At 45.8% G+C, this 20,112-nt stretch overlaps 2 protein-coding genes and 1 pseudogene across 3 annotated transcripts in view; 2 read left to right on the top strand and 1 right to left on the bottom strand.

Annotated features, from left to right (window-relative positions):
• Positions 1-829: 829 nt before the first annotated feature.
• LOC309362400 (uncharacterized protein) overlaps positions 830-20,112 on the top strand; it is a gene marked incomplete at its 3' end in the record, with an annotated part of 151,637 nt that continues 132,354 nt past the window's right edge. The window contains exon 1 of the mRNA XM_081931745.1: positions 830-2,490. The remainder of the gene's footprint in view (positions 2,491-20,112) is intronic.
• On the bottom strand, positions 992-6,446 carry LOC309362401 (tigger transposable element-derived protein 1 pseudogene; annotated as a pseudogene). The gene is made up of 3 exons (XR_014173412.1): positions 5,686-6,446; positions 4,048-5,516; positions 992-1,066 (listed from the first exon to the last, which is right to left on the bottom strand). The product of XR_014173412.1 is annotated as a tigger transposable element-derived protein 1 pseudogene (transcript).
• The window catches only part of LOC309362402 (uncharacterized protein), a 56,457-nt gene continuing 45,625 nt past the window's right edge, over positions 9,281-20,112 (top strand). Inside the window, exons 1-2 of the mRNA XM_081931746.1 lie at positions 9,281-9,300; positions 19,696-19,858. Coding sequence (XP_081787872.1) covers positions 19,759-19,858 — 100 coding nt within the window. The 5' untranslated portion in view covers positions 9,281-9,300; positions 19,696-19,758. The remainder of the gene's footprint in view (positions 9,301-19,695; positions 19,859-20,112) is intronic.

The raw sequence follows: 20,112 nt of genomic DNA, 5'->3' as shown, positions 1-20,112 counted from the left end.
AAGTTCTTAACCCGAGGTACTATTTCTGGGTTAGCGGAGTCTGTAACCTGAAGCGTCTGTAACCTGAAGTACCACTATGTATTTCCGTTGATATATAATTTTATGGTATTACTCCCAAGAAGGGGGGTATTATGAGCCATCAAACCCCAGAAAAACACCTTCTCCAAGGTTTCCACAATTTTTACCACTAGTGTATGTTGTCTTCTAGGTCCAAAGACACACATGCACACACAGATAGCATGAGCAAGCAGGGCTCCAAAGTGCAGCCATTGTCGGAGACCTTAGAATACATCAACGAACTCACACGGGGGAGAAACGGTTTAAATGTCTCGAATGTGGAAAGAGCTGCAGTCGTAGTGGTCACCTTAGAATACACCAACGAACTCACACAGGGGAGAAACCGTTTCAATGTATTGAATGTGGAAAGAGCTGCAGTCGTAGTGGAGACCTTAATATTCCTAAGCAAATTTACACAGGTGAAAAACCATATAAATGAATGCAACGTTGCACTCAATATTCACTATTTAATTTACGTCAAGAAACTCATAAAGGCAGAAATCAATTTTAAATACATGGAACCCATGTGATGTTTTTGTTTTTTTATTTAAATTTTTATACACATATATATGTATTAAAGTAATGAAGGTCACCTATACTTGATGTACAAAAGAAGTTGCAAGTTGTTGCTAGATTATCCAGGGGGAGAGTGTGAATATGGAATACTCAAGGCGTGTGATGAATCTGTTGAGTTTTGACCCCACCCATCACTGCCAAAATGATGGGCTGCCCTTGTCTTGTGGATCAGCATCTTTCAGGCTTCAGTGAATTGCCTTCCTTCCCCTTGGTCGTAGATAAGCAGAACAAAGGAAAAGGAGTCTTCTTACCAGTTAGAAGCTTTAATGATCCCAGCAAGGGGACAAAGAACCCGTCTTCTAGGAATGGCGGTGCTCCCAATGAAGAGGTCCAGTCCCTCACATCCCTAGTCACCCCGTCACTTCTGCGTCTCGTAATCTGAGCTAGTTCCCTCCGTACTTTCTGTCCTGCCACTTTCGCTGCTCTCCTTGGCCTTGGGGAGAGCGGATGGATGCTTTCCAGAGACAGTGAATCTGTTAACTCTCCCCCCCCCTCCAGAGTTTCTTCGGCAAGCTGTTCCCCATCCAGTATTTCCCAGCTTCTGCCTTCTGAACTATGTTCCTCTGCAAATCACTTTTCCAAATCTATACAGTCCTCCTGCTCCTGGGAAGAATCCGGGGAGGGGGTGCTTTTTCCGTACAAGGCTAGTTCGTGTTTCTCCCGAGTATGCGCCTGTAATCAGTGAGAGTGCATTTAGCAGGAGAGCATCCCTTTGTCTCGGCGTTTAAGATGCTTCAGGAGGCCGTAGAGCGAAGCGTGTGTATCGCACATGCACTGTGAGAGCAATGGTGGAGGAATAGCAAATAACTGTCAGGGTGCTTAAAAGGAGGCTGTCGTTTTGTGGGGGGAGGAGAGTTTTAGTGACGCTGAACAGGAAGAGCCAAGCGCACCTACGGGATACATGTGCTTGCTACTCTGAGTTTGAAGATGGGCAGTGGGAGTGGCACATGATTCTGCTGAAAGTAGATCTAGGGAAGATTAAGTTAATTGCAACCTTAAACACACTTGGGTCCCATTAAAGAGGCTGCTCATGAGGCCGGAGGAACATCGCCCGGCTGTGAGGTGTAAAGTCCACCACTCCCTGCAAGGTCTTTCCCACCTGGCCAAAGGGGTGGGGCCCAGACTCGCCCAGCTCTACCATGTTAAATATGAATTCTGTGGTCGACCTTTGTACTGTTTTATTTTGAAATCTTTAAGATAATATTTTTGTTTTCTGTTATGTTGCTTTGACTGTATATTCTATATTTCACATTTTTCAGGTTGTTTTATTTATGTTTTATTGATTTAATATGCTGTGAACCGCTTTGTGGTTTTTCTTGAAATTATAAAGTGGAATAGAAATTAAATAAATAAAGTTTCGAGCAGGGATATCCAACATGGGGTTGCTCAGATGTTGGGCAACAACACCCATAAGCCTCAGCCTGTATGGCCAAGGTTGATGGGGGTTGTAGTTCAAAAGCTCAAGGGTGGAAAATCTCACGTTTCTTTCAGCTTTTCATTATGAATAATTATAGATAAAACTTTTGTTGATATAGAGCTCATTTTTGGGCTTCCAGGAACAGCTAGTCACTTCTGCTTTATAAACAAACCCAAATATATTGACACACTTTACTTTAAAAGCAGATTTCAGAACAGAGATAAACAAAACCTTTTTTAAAAAATCTTTTTACTTTAAAAACCATAATTTTGTCAATCCAAGATCTGCTCTTCATATGTATAAAAATACTTTGTTAACAATGAGATACCGAAATAATAATAAAAAATCTGCAATAAAACATTATCAGCATTTAAAAATAAATGCTAGTGGTTGTTCAAGGCATTGAGTTACAAATTAAGGCAAAGATCAACCATTGCTAGGTAGACCAGGATACGTAATCCTAGAATCAACCCCTGCCCCCCACAGCCTGCTTTTGCCTGTAAATGTATTTGATTCAAAGGTCACATAAATCATCATGATTTTTTTCTCATTAATTCTGATGGGCGGGGGCGAGTTAACCCCATGGAGGTATATATGGGTCTGAGTGGCAGATGATCCACTGCCAGACCGCCATCTTGACAAGAATCTTTCTCAAGGCCTTGTCTGCAAGTGGATGGGCAATGAATTCTGATTGACTGCTTGGAACAGAAATGTATTTGGGAGACACCGCTGAAGAGAAAAAGGGAAAAAACTCACAGCCCACTCCACAAATTATCCAGGCTGCTATGTGGAAGAAATGCATTTTCCCACCTTCCCTTGAAACAGCCTTGCCCTACAACGCTATGTCACAAGCTGCCCTTGGGAATGGTCCCACATCTCAGAAGGCAGGCAGTGGGGACGAGTGCTGTGTTGCCCTAGGAGGAACACAATGGCACTGGAGGCTGCTGAGCAAAATGGCCCCCGTGGGCTCCATTGTGTTCCCACTTACCTTCTGATTGCTTGCCTTCTCCCTTGAGGGCCACATCCACACCACATTTAAATCACTCTAGTACCCCTTCAGTCAGTCATGGCTTCCCCCAAAGCATTCTGGGAGCTGTAGTTTGCTGTTCCCCTCCCAGAGAGATAATATGTAGAGTGGCTTCACTATCTATTCCTTGTCACAGAGAACTTGGTGAATTGTAACTCTGAGGGAAATAAGGGTTTTAAGGGTTGCCATGGTTAAAGACTTGATTGCCTCTTTTCTTCTCTTCCCCGCCCCCCGGGCAATATAGCTTCTATAGTTTCTATAGCCTACATATGGTAGAGATATTTAAAATGAGAGTCCTCATAAGGACTCCTTTTTGCTCTTCAAAATATGGCAACCACACCTAACAGCTCCAAGCAACCTTAACAAACTACAGCTCCCAGAATTCTTTGGGGGAAGCCATGAATGTTTAAAGTGGTATACAGTGGTTCCCCGCAAGACGAAATTAATTCGTTCCGCAACTTTTGTCGTCTAGCGAATTTTTCGTCTTGCGAAGCACGAAATCCCATAGGAATGCATTGAAAATCAATTAATGCGTTCCTATGGTCAAAAAAAGTCCAAACAAAGCCAAATTTGGTACAACAACAGTTTATTAACTGCTCTTTAAAGTTACACATACTGTAAAGAGCAGTTCAAAAATTGAAGGGAAAATAAATTAACTTTATAAACATGACAGAAAAACATTTAAAAATCAACAAAGTGTACAGTACATTTTCTAAGACTCTGGGGGACCACTCGAAGAAGGCTCCTCTTCCACTCTTTGCTTCTTGGTCAAGAACCTGTCCATAGTCTGCTGCTTTATCCGCCTTTTCAGCAGCTCCCTGAAAGACGACATGACCCTCGTATTATAAAAGTTCCCAGCGTCATGTGCCACGTGCTTCTCATGGTGGTGTAGATCTGCAAAAGTCTGCACCTCCTTCCACTTCTGGCAAATGTCCCTCAGTCTTTCGGAGGACAGCCGTTCCTCAGTTGCTTCCTCCTCTTCCAGTGAGGCCTGCTCCTGCGCAGCCTCTGCCTGCAGTTCGACCAGCTCCACGGTGGTCAGCTCGTCGTCGTGCCCCTCCACCAGCTCGCAGACATCCTCCTCCGTGACCTCCAGGCCCATGGTCCTCCCCAAGGCAACAATGTCCTGCACCACTGTTGACTCTGGTGCATCAGAGTCACTTGGTGCCACACAGTCCGGCCACAGGCTGCGCCAAGCGCAAATCAAATTTCTCTGGCTGATCCCTTTCCAGGCCGTGTTGACCATCTTCAAGCAGGTGACGATGTCGAAGTGGTCCTTCCAGAATTCCCGCAGGGTGATGGTGGTGCAGTCAGTCACCTCGAAGCATCGCCTGAAAAGCTCCTTGGTGTAGAGATTTTTGAAATTGGCGATGACCTGCTGATCCATCGGCTGGAGCAGTGGCGTGGTGTTAGGCGGCAGGAACATGATGTTGATGAAGCTGAACTCCTCCAACAAGTCCACCTCAAGGCCTTTAGGATGGGCAGGAGCATTGTCCATCAGAAGCAAAGCCTTCAGCGGCAGGTCGTTGTCCAGCAGGTACTGCTTGACAGCAGGGCCAAAAGCAAGATTGACCCAGTCCACAAACAGCACACGTGTGACCCAAGCCTTGCTGTTGGATCGCCACATGACACTCAGCCGCTCCTTGTCGATCTTGTGTCTCTTGAAGGCCCGTGGGTTCTCCGAGTGGTACACCAGCAGGGGCTTGATCTTCAGGTCGCCGCTTGCGTTGGCACAGAAGAGCAGGGTCAGGCGGTCCTTCATGGGCTTGTGGCCAGGCAGCCTGGACTCCTCCTGAGTGATGACAGTCGTTTTGGGCATCCTCTTCCAAAACAGCCCGGTCTCGTCACAGTTGAAGACCTGCTGCGGAACGTAGCCCTCCGTCTTCACAAGCTCCAGGAACTCCGCTGCAAAGTCTTCAGCCGCAGGAACATCAGAACTGGCAGCCTCTCCATGCCTGACCACGCTGTGGATGCCAGATCTTGTCTTGAACCGGTCAAACCAACCTCTGCTAGCCTTGAAGACTTCTGGCTCGGCTGAGGTTCCTGGCTGTTCCCGGATGAGGTCAGCGTGCAAGGCCTTGGCCTTCTCACAAATGACGGCCTCAGACACTGTGTCCCCTGCACGCTGCTTCTCTTCTATCCAGATGAGCAGCAACTTCTCGACCTCCTCCAGGACAGCTGGGCGGTTCTTCACGATCCTGATGACTCCCTTGGCTGCATCAGTCGCCAGGATCTTCTCCCTCATCTTCAGGATGGTCCCAATGGTCGATGGGTTCCTGCCGTACTCCCTGGCGATGTCCGTCACACGCATTCCGCCGTCGTGCTTCCAGATGATCTCCTTCTTCATTTCCAGCGTCACCTTCTCCTTCTTCCTCTCGCCGGCCACCGCAGCAGCAGTCTTCTTGGGTCCCATGGCAGCACAGCTCCTACCTTCGTAAACTCAGAAACAGAAAAAAAAAATCAGTGATGTGCTTCAAACCCAAAAAATACAAAAGCAGCCAGCCACCCACCACACAGAAATTAAAACCCAGAACCAAGGCCTTGAATCCCAAGCACCCCAAATCCAAAATCCAAAAACCCCCAAAAAAGTTTTAAAAGTTTAGCTTACCAAATGGATGAAAGAGAAGTTCTGGAAAAGCTTCAACAATCAACCACCGAAGTCCTCAGAAACCTCAAATGGCTGCAAAATAAGTTTAGGAAAAGCTTCAAAAATCACCAATGTCTTCAAAAACCTCAACAGCTCCCACAGACACGCACCAACCCACCCACAACACAGAAATTGCAAACCCCTCCCCAACTGCTCCCCCAGCCCCTCCCCAACTGCTGCAAACCCCTCCCCAACTGCTTCCCCACCCAGACAAAAAAAAATTTCAAAAAATAACAACATGGCCAGCACTCAGAAATTCAAACTCAGAAAATTTTTTCAAAAATAAACAACCATGCCTAGTGGTCACAGAAAATCATAAAAATTCCAAAAAAAACCCCACATGGTCCCAGATTTCTGCAGAAACCTCCCCAACAGTTCCCCTAGCCAGCCAGCACTCAGAAATTCAAACTCAGAAAAATTTTCAAAAAACAACAACCTGGCCCAATGGTCACAGAAAATCATAAAAATTCCCCAAAAAACCCCACATGGTCCCAGATTTCTGCAGAAACCTCCCCAACTGTTCCCCTAGCCAGCCAGCACTCAGAAATTCAAACTCAGAAAAATTTTCAAAAAAAAAACAACCTGGCCCAGTGGTCACAGAAAATCATAAAAATTCCCCAAAAAGGCCCACAAGCCCCCAGATTATCGCAAACCCCTTCCCAACACCAAGTCCTTGAATCCCAAACACCCCAACCCAAAATCCAAAACCCCAAAAAAAGTTTTAAAAGTTTAACTTACCAAATGGATGAAAGAGAAGTTCTGGAAAAGTTCTGGAAAAGTTTTGGAAAATCTTCAAAAGTGAGCAAAGTCTGAGAAAAGGCTACCAAACCACGTGCTAACAGTTGCTCCTCGAAGTCAAGTCGCAACTGCAGCTGCTCAAGCTAAGCACCCTTGGTTTTAACGGTTTTTACACAAAGGAAACAAAGTCGCGAGACGTTTTCGTTTTGCGAAGCAAGCCCATAGGGGAATTCGTCTTGCGAGGCAAATCGCGGACGAAAAACCTTTCGTCTAGCGAGTTTTTTGTCTTGCGAGGCATTCGTCTTGCGGGGCACTACTGTACAGTGGTACCACTTGCCCCCTTGACCCGCGCCCGTCCTGGCTGATTAGAGCATGTCTAGATGAGGTGCGGGTCCCCCTGGATGAGATCATTAAACAGTCCCTTGGTACGTGGACTTTCCCAGGGGAGTTGAAGGAAGCAGTGGTGCATCTATTCTTAAATAAAACATCTCTAGATCCTTCAGATCTATCCAATTACTGCCCGGTATCGAATCTTCCATACCTGTGTAAGGTAATTGAGAGAGCAGTTGCCGAACAGCTTGGTAGGTTTCTGGATGAAACATAGACTCTGGACCCGTTTCAGTCCGTCTTTTACCCTGGTTACAGGACCGAGACGGCTTTGGTTGCCCTAACAGATGATCTCCATTGACAGCTGGATCGAGCCGGGTCGGGAGTGCTGATTCTCTTAGCCTTCGACATGATCAATCACGAACCTTTGGACCACCGCCTTGCCGACGTAGGGATTCAGAGCATAGTCCAACAATGGCTGCGCTCCTTTATCTCAGGTCGGAGACAGAGGGTGGCGCTAGGGAGGGAGTGGTCACTGCGGCACTCCTTGGTGTGTGGAGTCCCACAGGGTGCAATCCTTTCCCTGATGCTTTTTAATATCTTTTATGTGCCCCCTTACCCAGATTGTCCAGAGCTTTGGGCTGGGTTGTCATCAATATGTTGATGACAGCCAGCTTTATCTGTTGATGGACAGCCGCCCTGACTTGGCCCCGGACACACTGACCAGATGCTTGGAAGCTGTGGCTGGATGGCTGCATGGGAGCCGTATGAAGTTAAATCCTTTGAAGACAGAGGTCTTCTGGCTGGGTCGGGACAACATGGGTTTGGGAGCCCAACTCCCATCTCTTGCGGGGGCTCAATTAGTGCCAGCACCTTCTGTCAAGAGCTTGGGTGTAATCTTTGATGCCTCCCTTTCCATAGAGGCGCAGGTTGCAGCCACAGCAAAGGTGGCATTTTTCCATCTCTACCGTATTAAGCAGTTGGTTCCTTACCTTTCTCGCCCTGATCTGGCCACAGTGATCCATGCAACGGTCACCCGGTGGAGTACAGGGTCAGGTTTAAGGTGCTGGTTTTGACCTTTAAAGCCCTATGCGGCCTAGGACCCACTTACCTATGGGACCGCCTCTCCTGGTATGCCCTGCGGAGGGCCTTAAGGTCCACAAATGACAACATTTTGGAGGTCCCAGGTCTCAAGGTGGTTAGATTGGTCTCAACTAGGGCCAGGGCCTTTTCAGTACTGGCCCCAACTTGGTGGAACACTCTGCCACAAGAGACTAGGGCCCTGCAGGACTTGACATCTTTCCGCAGAGCTTGCAAGACAGAGCCTTTGGTTTGGACTCAGTCTGACCTTTATGTTTCCCTCCCCTTCTGGTTTTGATTTATGGGCTACTTTTAAAATGAGGCTGCTTTTTAAATTGCATTTTAATCTGTATTTTAAATTGGTTTTTTCTCTCCCTATTATGTTTTTACTGTAATTTTACCGGTGTTAGCCATCTTGAGCCCGGCTCTGGCCAGGGATGGTGGGGTATAAATAAAAATTATTATAATTATTATTATCAGACATTAAGAACTTCCTGATCCTGCTTCTTTATAAGACAACTTAAGGCAGCCCTGAATGGAAAAGTTTTTAATGTTTGATGTTTCATTGGTTTTTAAAAAATATTCTGTTGGGAGCTGCCCTGGTGGCTGGGGAAACCCAGCCAGATGAGCAGGTATAAATAAGGTTGTTGTTACAATATTATTATTCTTATGCTTAATTGAATAGCAGTTCCCGGAAGCCGCTGGAGGGGAAAGATGCTCTGGAGCTCCCATCCTCCTTGCAGGCTTGGCCACCATGAGGAGACAGTGCTGAGATTCCTGCATTGCAGGGGGTTGGACTAGATGACTCTCAGGGTCCCCTTCCATCTCTACGATTCTATGATTCTAACAGGGTGCGCGACTAGATGGGCTTGATCAAACTACAGGGCTCTTTGTGTGGTGTGTGTGTGTGTGTGAGAGAGAGAGAGAGAGAGAGAGAGAGAGAGAGCGCCTTCAGGAAGAGGCCCCTGTCTCTTCTTTGCAACGAGGATGAATCAGCTGCAATACCCCCACACTTGAACCACTGCTTCCCTACCTGCTCTCTCTCCACCCCCAACCCCAATTATGGGTATTGCATTGCACACCCCCCCAAAGCTTGCTGCACCCTGAGGCACTTTGCACTCACCCTATTCCTTGCAGGACAAGGGCAGAGCAGGAGGGCAGGTCAGCTGTTCTAATTAAGCCGCGCCTCCATTTCCCAAATCAGTATGGAGCAGCAGCAGCACCCCCCCCCCCAGCAGCGTGCACTCTCTGCCTTTAACCTTTAAGGCAGTGAGCATATATTCCCTATACTCGAAGCCCAGGTTCCCTCCCTTCTCTCCCCATTGGCTGGTTACTGCATCGTTTTCCCCTTACAAGTATCCCTCGGAGATATCCTGCCTCCCATTCCGCCCCCGCTGTCCAGGGTCGCTGCCGCCATCTCCAGGATTTCGGGTGAGTGCAAAGCCAGCAGCGGGGAAGGAGGGAAGGGGCTTGGCAAGGGGTGGGGGTTCAGGATGAGAAGCCCCGGGACGGGGAGTGGCAGCCTGCACAAGTCCGGTGGGGAGAAGAAGAGAAGGGAGGAAAGCCCCGCCCCCATTTTCTGGATTTCCCCAGCCACTCTGGGCGGCTTCCAACAAAATAAGAAACACCAAAAACATCCAAGTCTTCCGTTTTGTAGAGGAGATGGGGACATGGATTGCTGGATGGCAGAGGGAGAAAGAGGAAAAGATGGGGAGGAAAACAAAGGCAGGGGGGTCCTGGCAGGAAGAAGGAAGGGGTGAGGCCTCCTCCAAAGAGCTCTTTGTTCTTGAACTCCTTGCATAAAGTAGTGGGGGCAGGGCCGGATTGAGGTTTGATGAGGCCCTAAACTAGGTAGGAGGTAATGGGGCCTTTTATATGTCCAGCTGTTCTTTGTCAACAACTATTTGTCACTGTTTTTTGTGTTGAATGTACGCTATATGGTAGTTTATGGACCTAATAGGTATCTAAAAGCATTTGCACATAACAGAGTATGTATTTTCTCAAAGTAATTGTTGAACTGAAATACAATTATGAAGTATATTAATAGTGAAATAATTATTAAGCTGTAACTTAAAATGATTTTGTTATTCATAACAAACAATATTGCAAACACATTGGCATTTGGCAATAACAAAAGTTCCTTTAGAAACACAATTTACAAAGACTCCTAATCTAGTCTTAGAAACTTGCTATAATAATAGGTGCAAATATATAATGCAAACTACAGTGGTGCCTCGCAAGACGAAATTAATCCGTTCCGCGAGTCTCTTCGTCTTGCGTTTTTTTCGTCTTGCAAAGCGCGGCTTAGCGGCTTTAAGAAAAAGGAAACAAACTCGCAAGAACTCGCAAGACAAAACGTCTTGCGAAGCAAGCCCATAGGGAAATTCGTCTTGCGGAACGCCTCAAAAAACGGAAAACTCTTTCGTCTTGCGAGTTTTTGTCTTGCGAGGCATTCGTCTTGCGAGGTACCACTGTACTAATAATCATAAATAGCATTATTAATATGAAATTAAGTGTTATAACCTGTACAATGCAATTGTAGTTAATACAATGCATTTTTTTATATCAGTATCAATATTACCATAATAGTCTACATTCTTCATTGGGACAGAAGACCTTTGTACCCTGTTACACTTAGTGAGTGTAAAAGACAGTATTTCTAGTAATATGTCGCATTTATTAATAATAGCGATACTATACACACCTGTACATAAAAATTATTTTGCAGGACTAATTGTATTACTGCATCTACCCAATACCCATTCAGCTGTATAATTTTATCATGATTCATTGTGTACTGTGTATACAAACAATAGACAAACATGATCTAAATTACAATACTTTCTTGCATTGCCAAAGCAAAGTCACTGAGGATATCATCAAATGATAAACTGCTTAGCTTGTCACTTTCTATGTACATGAGGCTGAAGTAACATAATTTATCTTGAGACATTGTTGTTCCAAATTCATTTTTTATCCTCTTCAGCTGAGAAACGGATCTTTACAAATGGCAATTTGCAATCATCATTCAGAGGAACATTCTCAGAATTGCTTCTACCTTAAGAAATGCTGATTGGACACTGTTGTTGTTCTTTAGTCACTTAATCCTGTCTGACTCTTTGTGACCCCATGGACCAGAACACGCCAGGCACTCCTGTTTTCCACTGCCTCCTGCAGTCTGGTCAAACTCATGTTAGTAGCTTTGAGAGCACTGTCCAACCATCTCTTCCTCTGCATATAAGTTAAATAAGCAGGGAGACAATATACAGCCTTGTCGTACTCCTTTCCCAATTTTGAGCCAATCAGTTGTTCCATATCCAGTTCTAACTGTTGCTTCTTGTCCCACATAGAGATTTCTCAGGAGACAGATGAGGTGGTCAGGCACTCCCATTTCTTTTAAGAACTTGCCATAGTTTGCTGTGGTCCACATTGTCAAAGGCTTTTGCGTAGTCAATGAAGCAGAAGTAGATGTTTTTCTGGAACTCTCTAGCTTTCTCCCTAATCCAGCGCATGTTTGCAATTTGGTCTGTGGTTCCTCTGCCCCTCCAAAATCCAGCTTGTACTTCTGGGAGTTCTCGGTCCGCGTACTGCTTAAGCCTGCCTTGTAGAATTTTAAGCCTGCCTTGTAGAATTTTGACTGGGAGCGGCTGCTGAAAGACCTACAATGGCTCCCAGTAAGTTTCCGAGCATAATTCAAAGTGTTTGTGTTGACCCTTAAAGCCCTAAATGGCCTCAGCCCAGTATGCCTGAAGGAGCGTCTCCACCCCCATCATTCTGCTCGGACGGTGAGGTCCAGCGCTGAGGGCCTTCTGGCGGTTCCCTCATTGCGAGAAGCAAAGCTACAGGGAACAAGGCAGAGGGCCTTCTCGGTAGTGGCGCCAGCCCTGTGGAACGCCCTCCCATCAGATGTCAAAGAGATAAACAACTACCTGACATTCAGAAGACATCTTAAGGCAGCCCTCTTCAGGGAAGTTTTTAATGTGTGACATTTTAGTGTATTTTTGGTCTCTGTGGAAGCCGCCCAGAGTGGCTGGGGAAACCCAGCCAGATGGGGGGGTACAAATAAATAATAATAATAATAATAATAATAATAATAATAATAATAATAATTATTATTATTATTATTATTATTATTATTATTATTATTATTATTATTTTATTATTACATCCAGCTTACCATGGTTCATGGATCTTGTATTCCAGGTTCACATATTTTTCTTTGCAGGACTGGACTTTCCTTTCACTTCCAGGCACACCCATTCTATTGTTTCCCTCTATTCTTGGCACTGCTCGTTTAAGAACTCCCTTTTGTCTGTCCCTGCTATTCGTTGGAAGTCTGCAATCAGTTACCTGTATCTTTAACTATCTCCCTTGCATTTTGCTTGCCTTCTGTCCCCTGTGGTTTGTAAAGCCTCATTGGACAACCACTTTTCTTTCTTGAATTTCCTTTTCATTGGGATGGTTTTCATTGCTGCCTGCTGTATGATGCTTTGAGCCTCCATCCATAGTTCTTCAGGCACTCTGTCCACCAAATCTAAATCCTTAAATCTCTTCCTCTCTTCCACTGTGTATTCATAAGGGATTTGATTTAGATTGTATCTTATTGGACAGTGGTTTTCCCTCCTTTCTTCAGTTTAAGCTTGAATTTTGCTATAAGAAGCTGATGATCTGAGCCACAGTCAGCTCCAGGTTTGGTTTTTGCTGACTATATAGAACTTCTCCATTTTTGGCTGCAAAGAATATAATCAAGTTGATTTCGATGCTGCCCATCTGGTGATGTGCATGTGTAGAGTCATGTGTTGTTGGAAAAGAGTGTTTGTTACGACCAGCTTGTTCTCTTGAGAGAACTCTGTTAGCCTTTGCACTGCTTCGTTTTGAACTCCAAGGCCAAACTTACCAGTTTTTTCTTTTTATTTATTTGACTCCCTACTTATATTCCAGGTTCCTATGCAATATTTTTCTTTGCAGCACTGGACTTTCCTTTCACATCCAGGCACACCCGCAAGTGAGCAACGTTTCGGCTTTGGCCCAGCTGCTTCATCAGCTGTGGATCTACTTGTACTTGTCCTTGCATGCCTTCTGACCTGAGGGGTTCATCTTCCAGCGTCATAAGTTTTATACGACTCGGCAGGGATACTGGCGTGGCTTGCTGGTTCCTGCTCCAGGTGGATCATGTTTAGTCAAAACTCTCCACTTTGACCTGTCTGTCTTGGGTGGCCCTGCACGGCATAGCTCATAGCGTCTCTGAGGTATTCAAGCCCCTTTGCCATGACAAGGCAAATCCATGAAGGACATGGTCATTAAATATTACTTGGTACAGATCCTGAAGTCAGATTATCATGTTCATGGCTTTGACTCCTCCCCCCCATTTAAATTATTTTATTGGTTTTCACGTATTACTTTACAATAGATATACCAAAGCCAACACCATTTCCTCCCCATCCCCCCATACATTTACATTTCTATTTCCTCAGTCCATCATATTATTCTTTTCTCCTTCCTCCCACTTCCCTCCGCCCCCACTCGATTTCCTCCACATTATACACTTTACAATAATCTTTTCATTCTACAACCTTCTCAAATCATCTACATATTCTTATTAACTTTGCTTACTAATTATTCTTCTATCCAGTACTTCACATTTTAATCTCGGCATATTAGCATATATATTTTTGAGCAATATTTTGCCGTATATTCATCAAAACATTTCCACTCCTTTTAAAATTTTTGATTCAACTGATTTCTTATCATAGCAGTTAATTTTGCCAGAATTACATATTCATTTAGTTTACAAATCCATTCCTCTTTTGTGGGTATAGTTTATGGCTTCCACCTAGCAGCAATTACTATTCTAGCAGCTGTACTTGCATACGGAAAAATCTGTTAGGACATTTCCATTCCACCTTAAAAGGGAGCAGGCTGTGAGTCACAGAGTCTGTGTATTTCCTGTTCACAGGATGTTTGTTTCCTATTGTTTTCGCTTCTCTCTCTCTGTGCCTGAATACGCTAGCAGGCGGTCATGTTTTTCTTTGTTCTGACCAACGCTGAATAAACTTGTAAATATGCTCTCCTGCTGTGCAACTTTTGCTGTGTGAATTCTGCTGATAGAGTGTGCACCAGCCTAAGAATGTGGCAATCTGCTTCTGAGGCTTCGTGTCGCTAATTGCTGATACTGCATGACTACGGGAGATCGATGGACGTCCGGAGTCCGGCTGGAGGCAGTGACGGTCGATGTCTCCCTGGCAGTATCCCAACAACAGGTTTCGGGCCCAGATTCACGGCACTTGCAGGAGAGTAAGACTGTGACAGACTGCTGAGGTATGTGGAAAAGCGAAAGAGGAGGCTTTTCTGTTGGGCCGCGGCAAAGAGTCTTTGATGTCCGGCAGGGCTTAATTGGCCTGGGAGCCGAGCCAGAGGCTTCGTGATTAATGAGCTGCCAAGATAAGGAGTCTTTAAAGTAAAGAAAGAGACTCCGGCTCAAGTAAAGACCTGAAATGGAGTTTTTCCAAGCTTCTGAGGCTGCTGAATGCCCAAAGTTAAATGGGAAAAATTATCAGACCTGGGCAAAATGGTGTGAGAGTTTGCTGCGTCAGTATGGAGTGTGGCATACTGTGTCTGAAGCCCCTCCAGTTCCTCTGACAGAGAAATGGAGGGCCCAGAATTCGAGGGCCATTGACGTAATAGTCTTATCCGTGTCTCTGGAGGAATTTAAAACGCTAGCTGGAAACACGACTGCACGAAAGATGTGGAATGCTTTGAAGAAAGCTCATCTGCCAGTCATCCCAGCTCAGAGTCTGAATGCCCAGAGTGTGAATGCATCGGAGGTCCAGGCTGTTTCCCAGAATGTGAGTGAATGCAGGGATGCTGAGGGCACCGGTTGCAAGCTGCAGAGGGAGCTGACTGTGATTTCATCCCAGGCAGCATTCCAGTCTCCAGGGGGAGCCAAGGAGCTGGCAGCTGAGAGCTCTGTTGCTCGTGGGAACCAAGGTCATCGCCTTTGCAGAGGCCGGAAGGCTGGAAATAAACAGAGGAAGATGCCTGCAGATGGCCCGAAGCAGAAGGGGGGTGAAGAGCCCACGCCAGTGGAAAACAAGGCCTTGTTAGCTGGCACTGCTTCACCAAAGGCTAAAGGCAAGTTTAATGGCCAGGAGCAGGGGGGCAAGCAGCAAAAGCCCACGCCGGTGGAAAACAAGGTTTTGCTTGCCAGAAAAGCTGCTCCAAAGGCTAAGGCCAGGTTTATTGTGGACTCTGGCGCCAGCCGCCATTTATCAAAGGATAAGCACCTGTTTATCTCCTTCACACCTCAAGACGGAGAGATTCACCTGGCTGATGGAAGGACGTTGCAAATTGCAGGAAAAGGGAGTGTAAAGCTGGCAAGTCTGCACACTACCATCAGAGATGTACTTTTTGTTCCAAGTGCTGCGGACAATTTGCTCAGTGTCCCACAGCTGACTGTGCATGGTTTTGAGGTTTCCTTCAAGAGGAACGTCTGTGTCATCAGGAAAGGCAAAGAGAACATTTTGCATGCAAAGTTTATAGATGGTTTATTCTGTATAACTTATGATGACAATGCTGTTATGTCAAATTTTGATTCTTGTTGTGTTGCACAAACTAACAAGGTTCTTCATGCAGGATGCATTCATGAAGCACATCGAAGATTTTGTCACATGTCTTGGCAAGCGCTGGCCAAGATGCCTGGTTTGGTTGAAGGTTTGAACATCAAACCTTGTAAGTTTCACATGAAGTGTGTATCTTGTGCAGAGAACAAGGTGAAGGTTGCTCCAAAAGGCAAGGAGTCTAGCAGGCAGGCTTCCAAACCCTACCAGCTAGTGCACGCAGACCTGGTTGGTCCACTTGCGCCCTCTTTGGGAGGAGCAAGGTACTTCATGGTTCTAATTGATTCTTTTTCTAGGTACATTCATGTGTTTATGCTTGAGCAGAAATCACAAGCGTTTCCTAGGTTCAAGGCATTCTGTGCTTGGTTGGAGAATGTTCATGGTAAACGTATCGGCTGTCTCTTTACTGATCGGGGCGCGGAGTTCACTTCTCAGCAGTTTGAAGCTTTCCTGACTGAGAAGGGAATCCAGCATGACTTGTCAACGCCTAGATCGCCATGGATGAATGGACTTGCTGAGCGAGCAAACCAAACTTTGCTTCAAGGCCTGAAAACCTTGTTGCATGATGCCAACCTCCCTGAGAAGTTTTGGGGGGAAGCTCTGTCGACGTTTACTTATTCCTATAATCGGAGACTGTCATCACCTATAGGTTGCACTCCCTACGAGAAGATGTTTGGAAAGAAACCGAACGTCAAGCACATGAGAATCTTTGGTTCTGACATGTGGGTACACACCCCACAAAGCAACAAGCTTGGGAAGCGTGGGCACATGGTTTGTTCATGGGGTACGAAAAAGGTGCATACAGGGTATGGATGACTAACTCTAAGTCCATTTTCACAGAGTGTTGAGTACAATCCTAAGTGGGGGGGAAATGTGGGAATTTTCCAGAGTTACCCAGAGGAGGATGAAGGTGATGTGAAAAAAGCAGATGATGCTGAGGAAGATGAGGATGATGATAGTGATGATCAGAGTTCGGATTCCAGTTCAGTTGGTGGCGCTGCTGCTGGTGTCAGCGACAGTGGTGACATAGCAGACTACAAGAGCGCAAAGGCCTCAGTCAGACCATCTGATGCGTCTGACAATGAACTGGAAGAACCACTGTTCACCATTGGTCGTTTTTCTCCTAAGAAGGAGGAGATGAGTCCAGAGGACTTGCGTCTGGTCCGCAGGTCTGAAAGGGCGACCAAAGGCAGACCTCCAAAGAGATTTGCTGATGAGTTTGCTAAGACTGCAACTGCTGTTCTTAGTAGCTCAGAGAAGGTGTGGGAACCTTCAAGCTTCAAAGAGGTTCAGGAGTTAACCTCTAAAGATGCTGAGCCTTGGCTTAATGCCATGAAGGCTGAAGTTGATTCCTTGAACAGGAACCAAACTTGGGAGCTGGTACCGGTAGTCCCAGGAATGAGACTGGTTGGCAGCAAATGGGTCTTCAAGGCCAAGACAGACCAGAATGGCAAGGTTGTCAGACACAAAGCCAGATTGGTTGCCAGAGGTTTTTCACAGGTATCAGGACAGGATTACCACAAGACCTACTCACCCACCATCAAATATGAGAGCGTTCGACTGATGCTCAAGATCGCTGCAGAGGAGAAACTGCATCTTTCCCATCATGACATCAATACAGCTTTTTTGTACGGGATTTTGGGGGAGGAGCTGTACATGCTTCCACCTGATGGAATGCAGATACATAAGGGAATGGTCTGTAAACTGCGGAAATCCTTATATGGTCTCAAGCAGAGTGCCAGGTGTTGGAACACAAAACTCACTGAGACATTGCTCTCTCTAGGTTTTCCCCAGGGCAAAGCTGATTCGTGTGTGTTTGTCGAGGAGGGGCAAAACAAACTGTATTGTTTGTTTTGTTGATGATCTTCTGATGTTTTGGAAGAATCAGGCTTTTTACGGAAGCACCCTAGCTCAGCTGAAGGAGCACTTTGACATGAAGGATCTTGGTGAGGTATCCAACTATCTTTCTCTGCAGGTGGAGAGGGACCAAGCAGGTAATTTTCTGGTACACCAAACACAGAAAATTGCTGATGTATTAACCAGGTTGAATTTGGTTGATGCAAACCCAGCAGACACACCGATGGTGACAGGTTACCAGGTAGATAGTACAGCTGAAGCGTTTTCTGACACTACGCTGTACAGATGTATTCTAGGCAAGTTGAATTTCATTGCTAGATGTTCAAGACCTGACATAGCTGTAAGCACTAACCTGCTTAGCAGACATGCTAACAATCCTACTGTTCAGGATTGGAAAGCTCTGAAGCGCATAGCCCGCTATTTGAAAGGGACTATGCACTACAGGCTGAGGTTCACCAGTCAGAAGACTGGAGGTCTTGAAATCTTTGCAGATGCTAGTTTTGGAAGTGACACCACGGATGTTACAAGCACTTCTGGAGTATGCTACATGTACAACCACTGTCTGTTTGACTGGTTGTGCAAGAAGCAGACGACAGTGAGCCTAAGTTCCTGTGAAGCAGAACTCAATGCTCTGTCATTTTCACTCATGGATTGTGAATGGTTGATGCAACTGTTTAAGGACATCGGAGTTTATGTGAAATGTCCTATACAAGTGTATCAAGACAATAGATCCTGTTTGGCTTTGCTGAACTCAGAGAGTTGCAAGCAAAGAACCAAGTACTTGCAGATTAAGCTACATCATGCAAGAGAGTGTATTCAAAAGGGACTGATTCGGGTGTCCTACATGGCAGGAAATGAAATTCCTGCTGATCTGTTGTCTAAGGTTTATGTAAGAGAACAACTTAAGGTTTACGTACAGAGGTTGCAATTGGGTTGAACCACAGGTACTACAGGCTACACGGAAAGGGGGAGGATGTTAGGATATTTCCGTTCCACCTTAAAAGGGAGCAGGCTGTGAGTCACAGAGTCTGCGTATTTCCTGTTCACAGGATGTTTATGATTCCTATTGCTTTCGTTTCTCTCTGTGCCTGAATACGCTAGCAGGCGGTCATGTTTTTCTTTGTTCTGACCAACGCTGAATAAACTTGTAAATATGCTCTCCTGCTGTGCAACTTTTGCTGTGTGAATTCTGCTGATAGAGTGTGCACCAGCCTAAGAATGTGGCAATCTGCTTCTGAGGCTTCGTGTCGCTAATTGCTGATACTGCGTGACTAAGGGAGATCGATGGACGTCCAAAGTCCGGCTGGAGGAAGTGACGGTCGATGTCTCCCTGGCAGTATCCAAACAAAATTCTCTCTCTCCCCCCCCCCCCGTGGTATCACATCATCTATCAATCCAAGGAGATATGTCTCTGGTTTGTCTGTTTTTGATATTTTCAACATCTTCTTTAGTTCTTTGTGTACTACTATCCAAAATTTCTTAATTTCCTCACAACTCCACCACATATGTGGTCCAGGCAGTGGTATTTATATAATTTCAAACAAAGCATTTCTATTTCAACCTATCTTATACATCAGAGATGTCCACACGCTGGACCGCGATTGACAGGCAGACCTCTGTGTTGTTTTGGGTCGATTATGAGACCTTTGAAGGCCCCGCCCCCTTTCCGCAAGAACTTCTGCATATGCTCCTATTTCTGTTTTTGCTTGTTTTAATGTTTGTTGTTGCAAAAAGAATTAAATTTTTATTGCATCCCCGCCTCCTTAAAAAAGTCCCTTTGCAGTTGCACGTTCCTGATATTCATCATTACCTCATTTTATTATAATACACACGCGCAACGAGCACTGGCTATTTCTGCTGAATATGTTCTGATGCCTACCGCGTTCTATTACGTTGTGATGGTGTGCATATTGGGAACCTGTGTTACATGCAGCCATTTGCGTCATGTGGCGACTCATGTTCCAGCTTTCAGCTGTATCTTTGTGATTCCCAAATTAGCTCTATTTCTGCCTCAACTGGGGGGCGGCAACTTGCAAAATAATCAGTTTCATAAAGCACAGGCTACCATAACTTCTGTATTAGAATCACACTCAAGGATTTAAAGGGGTAGACATTATCACATTTATTGTGGCCCTTTGGGCAACTGCCACAAGGTCACTACTGCCATACCATGCCAGCCTTAGGAAGGGAGACGGGACAGGCAGACGGAAGGTGTTGCCAAAGGTGTTTGAAAATGGGTGGAGGCTCTTGGGAAGAGGGTGCCCAATAGGGGCTTCTACAGGGGCAGCAGAATGTCTTGGGCAGAATCCCTGCAGGAGCTCTGAGACTCCCTTGACTTCTTCCTTCCTCCCAGGAAGCTACAACTTGCCCTGGCTCCTGCACTCCTCAAGAAGTTGAACCTGCAAGCCTGGTCAGGATGGACGGAGGAAGATGGACAGTTGACCTGGTCAAGCTATCTCCTGCATCCCTCCCTACGACCTCTGAGCATCCCCTCCCGGGACCCTCAGAGAAATCTGGTGAGTTCCAGGGGAGAGGAGATGGGGACATGGATGACTGGATGGTGGAGGGAGAAAGAGGAAAAGATGGAGAGGAGACCATAGGCAGGAAGGGCCAGGCAGGAAGAAGGGAGGGAGGGAGGGAGGGAGGGAGGGGTGAGGCCTTCTCTAAAGCAGCTCTTTGTTTTTGGAATCCCTTTCATAAAGTAGTGGGGGCAGATTTTCTTTATGCTTTTAAATCTCTGGTGTTATTTCAAGTGCAGGATTAAGTGACG

The sequence above is a fragment of the Podarcis melisellensis genome (genome assembly GCF_964234715.1).
Source record: "Podarcis melisellensis genome assembly, contig: HAP1_SCAFFOLD_154, whole genome shotgun sequence".
Lineage (NCBI taxonomy): Eukaryota > Metazoa > Chordata > Lepidosauria > Squamata > Lacertidae > Podarcis > Podarcis melisellensis.
The sequence above is the reverse complement of the archived record's forward strand: the minus strand, read 5'-3'. Positions and strand labels throughout refer to the sequence as shown.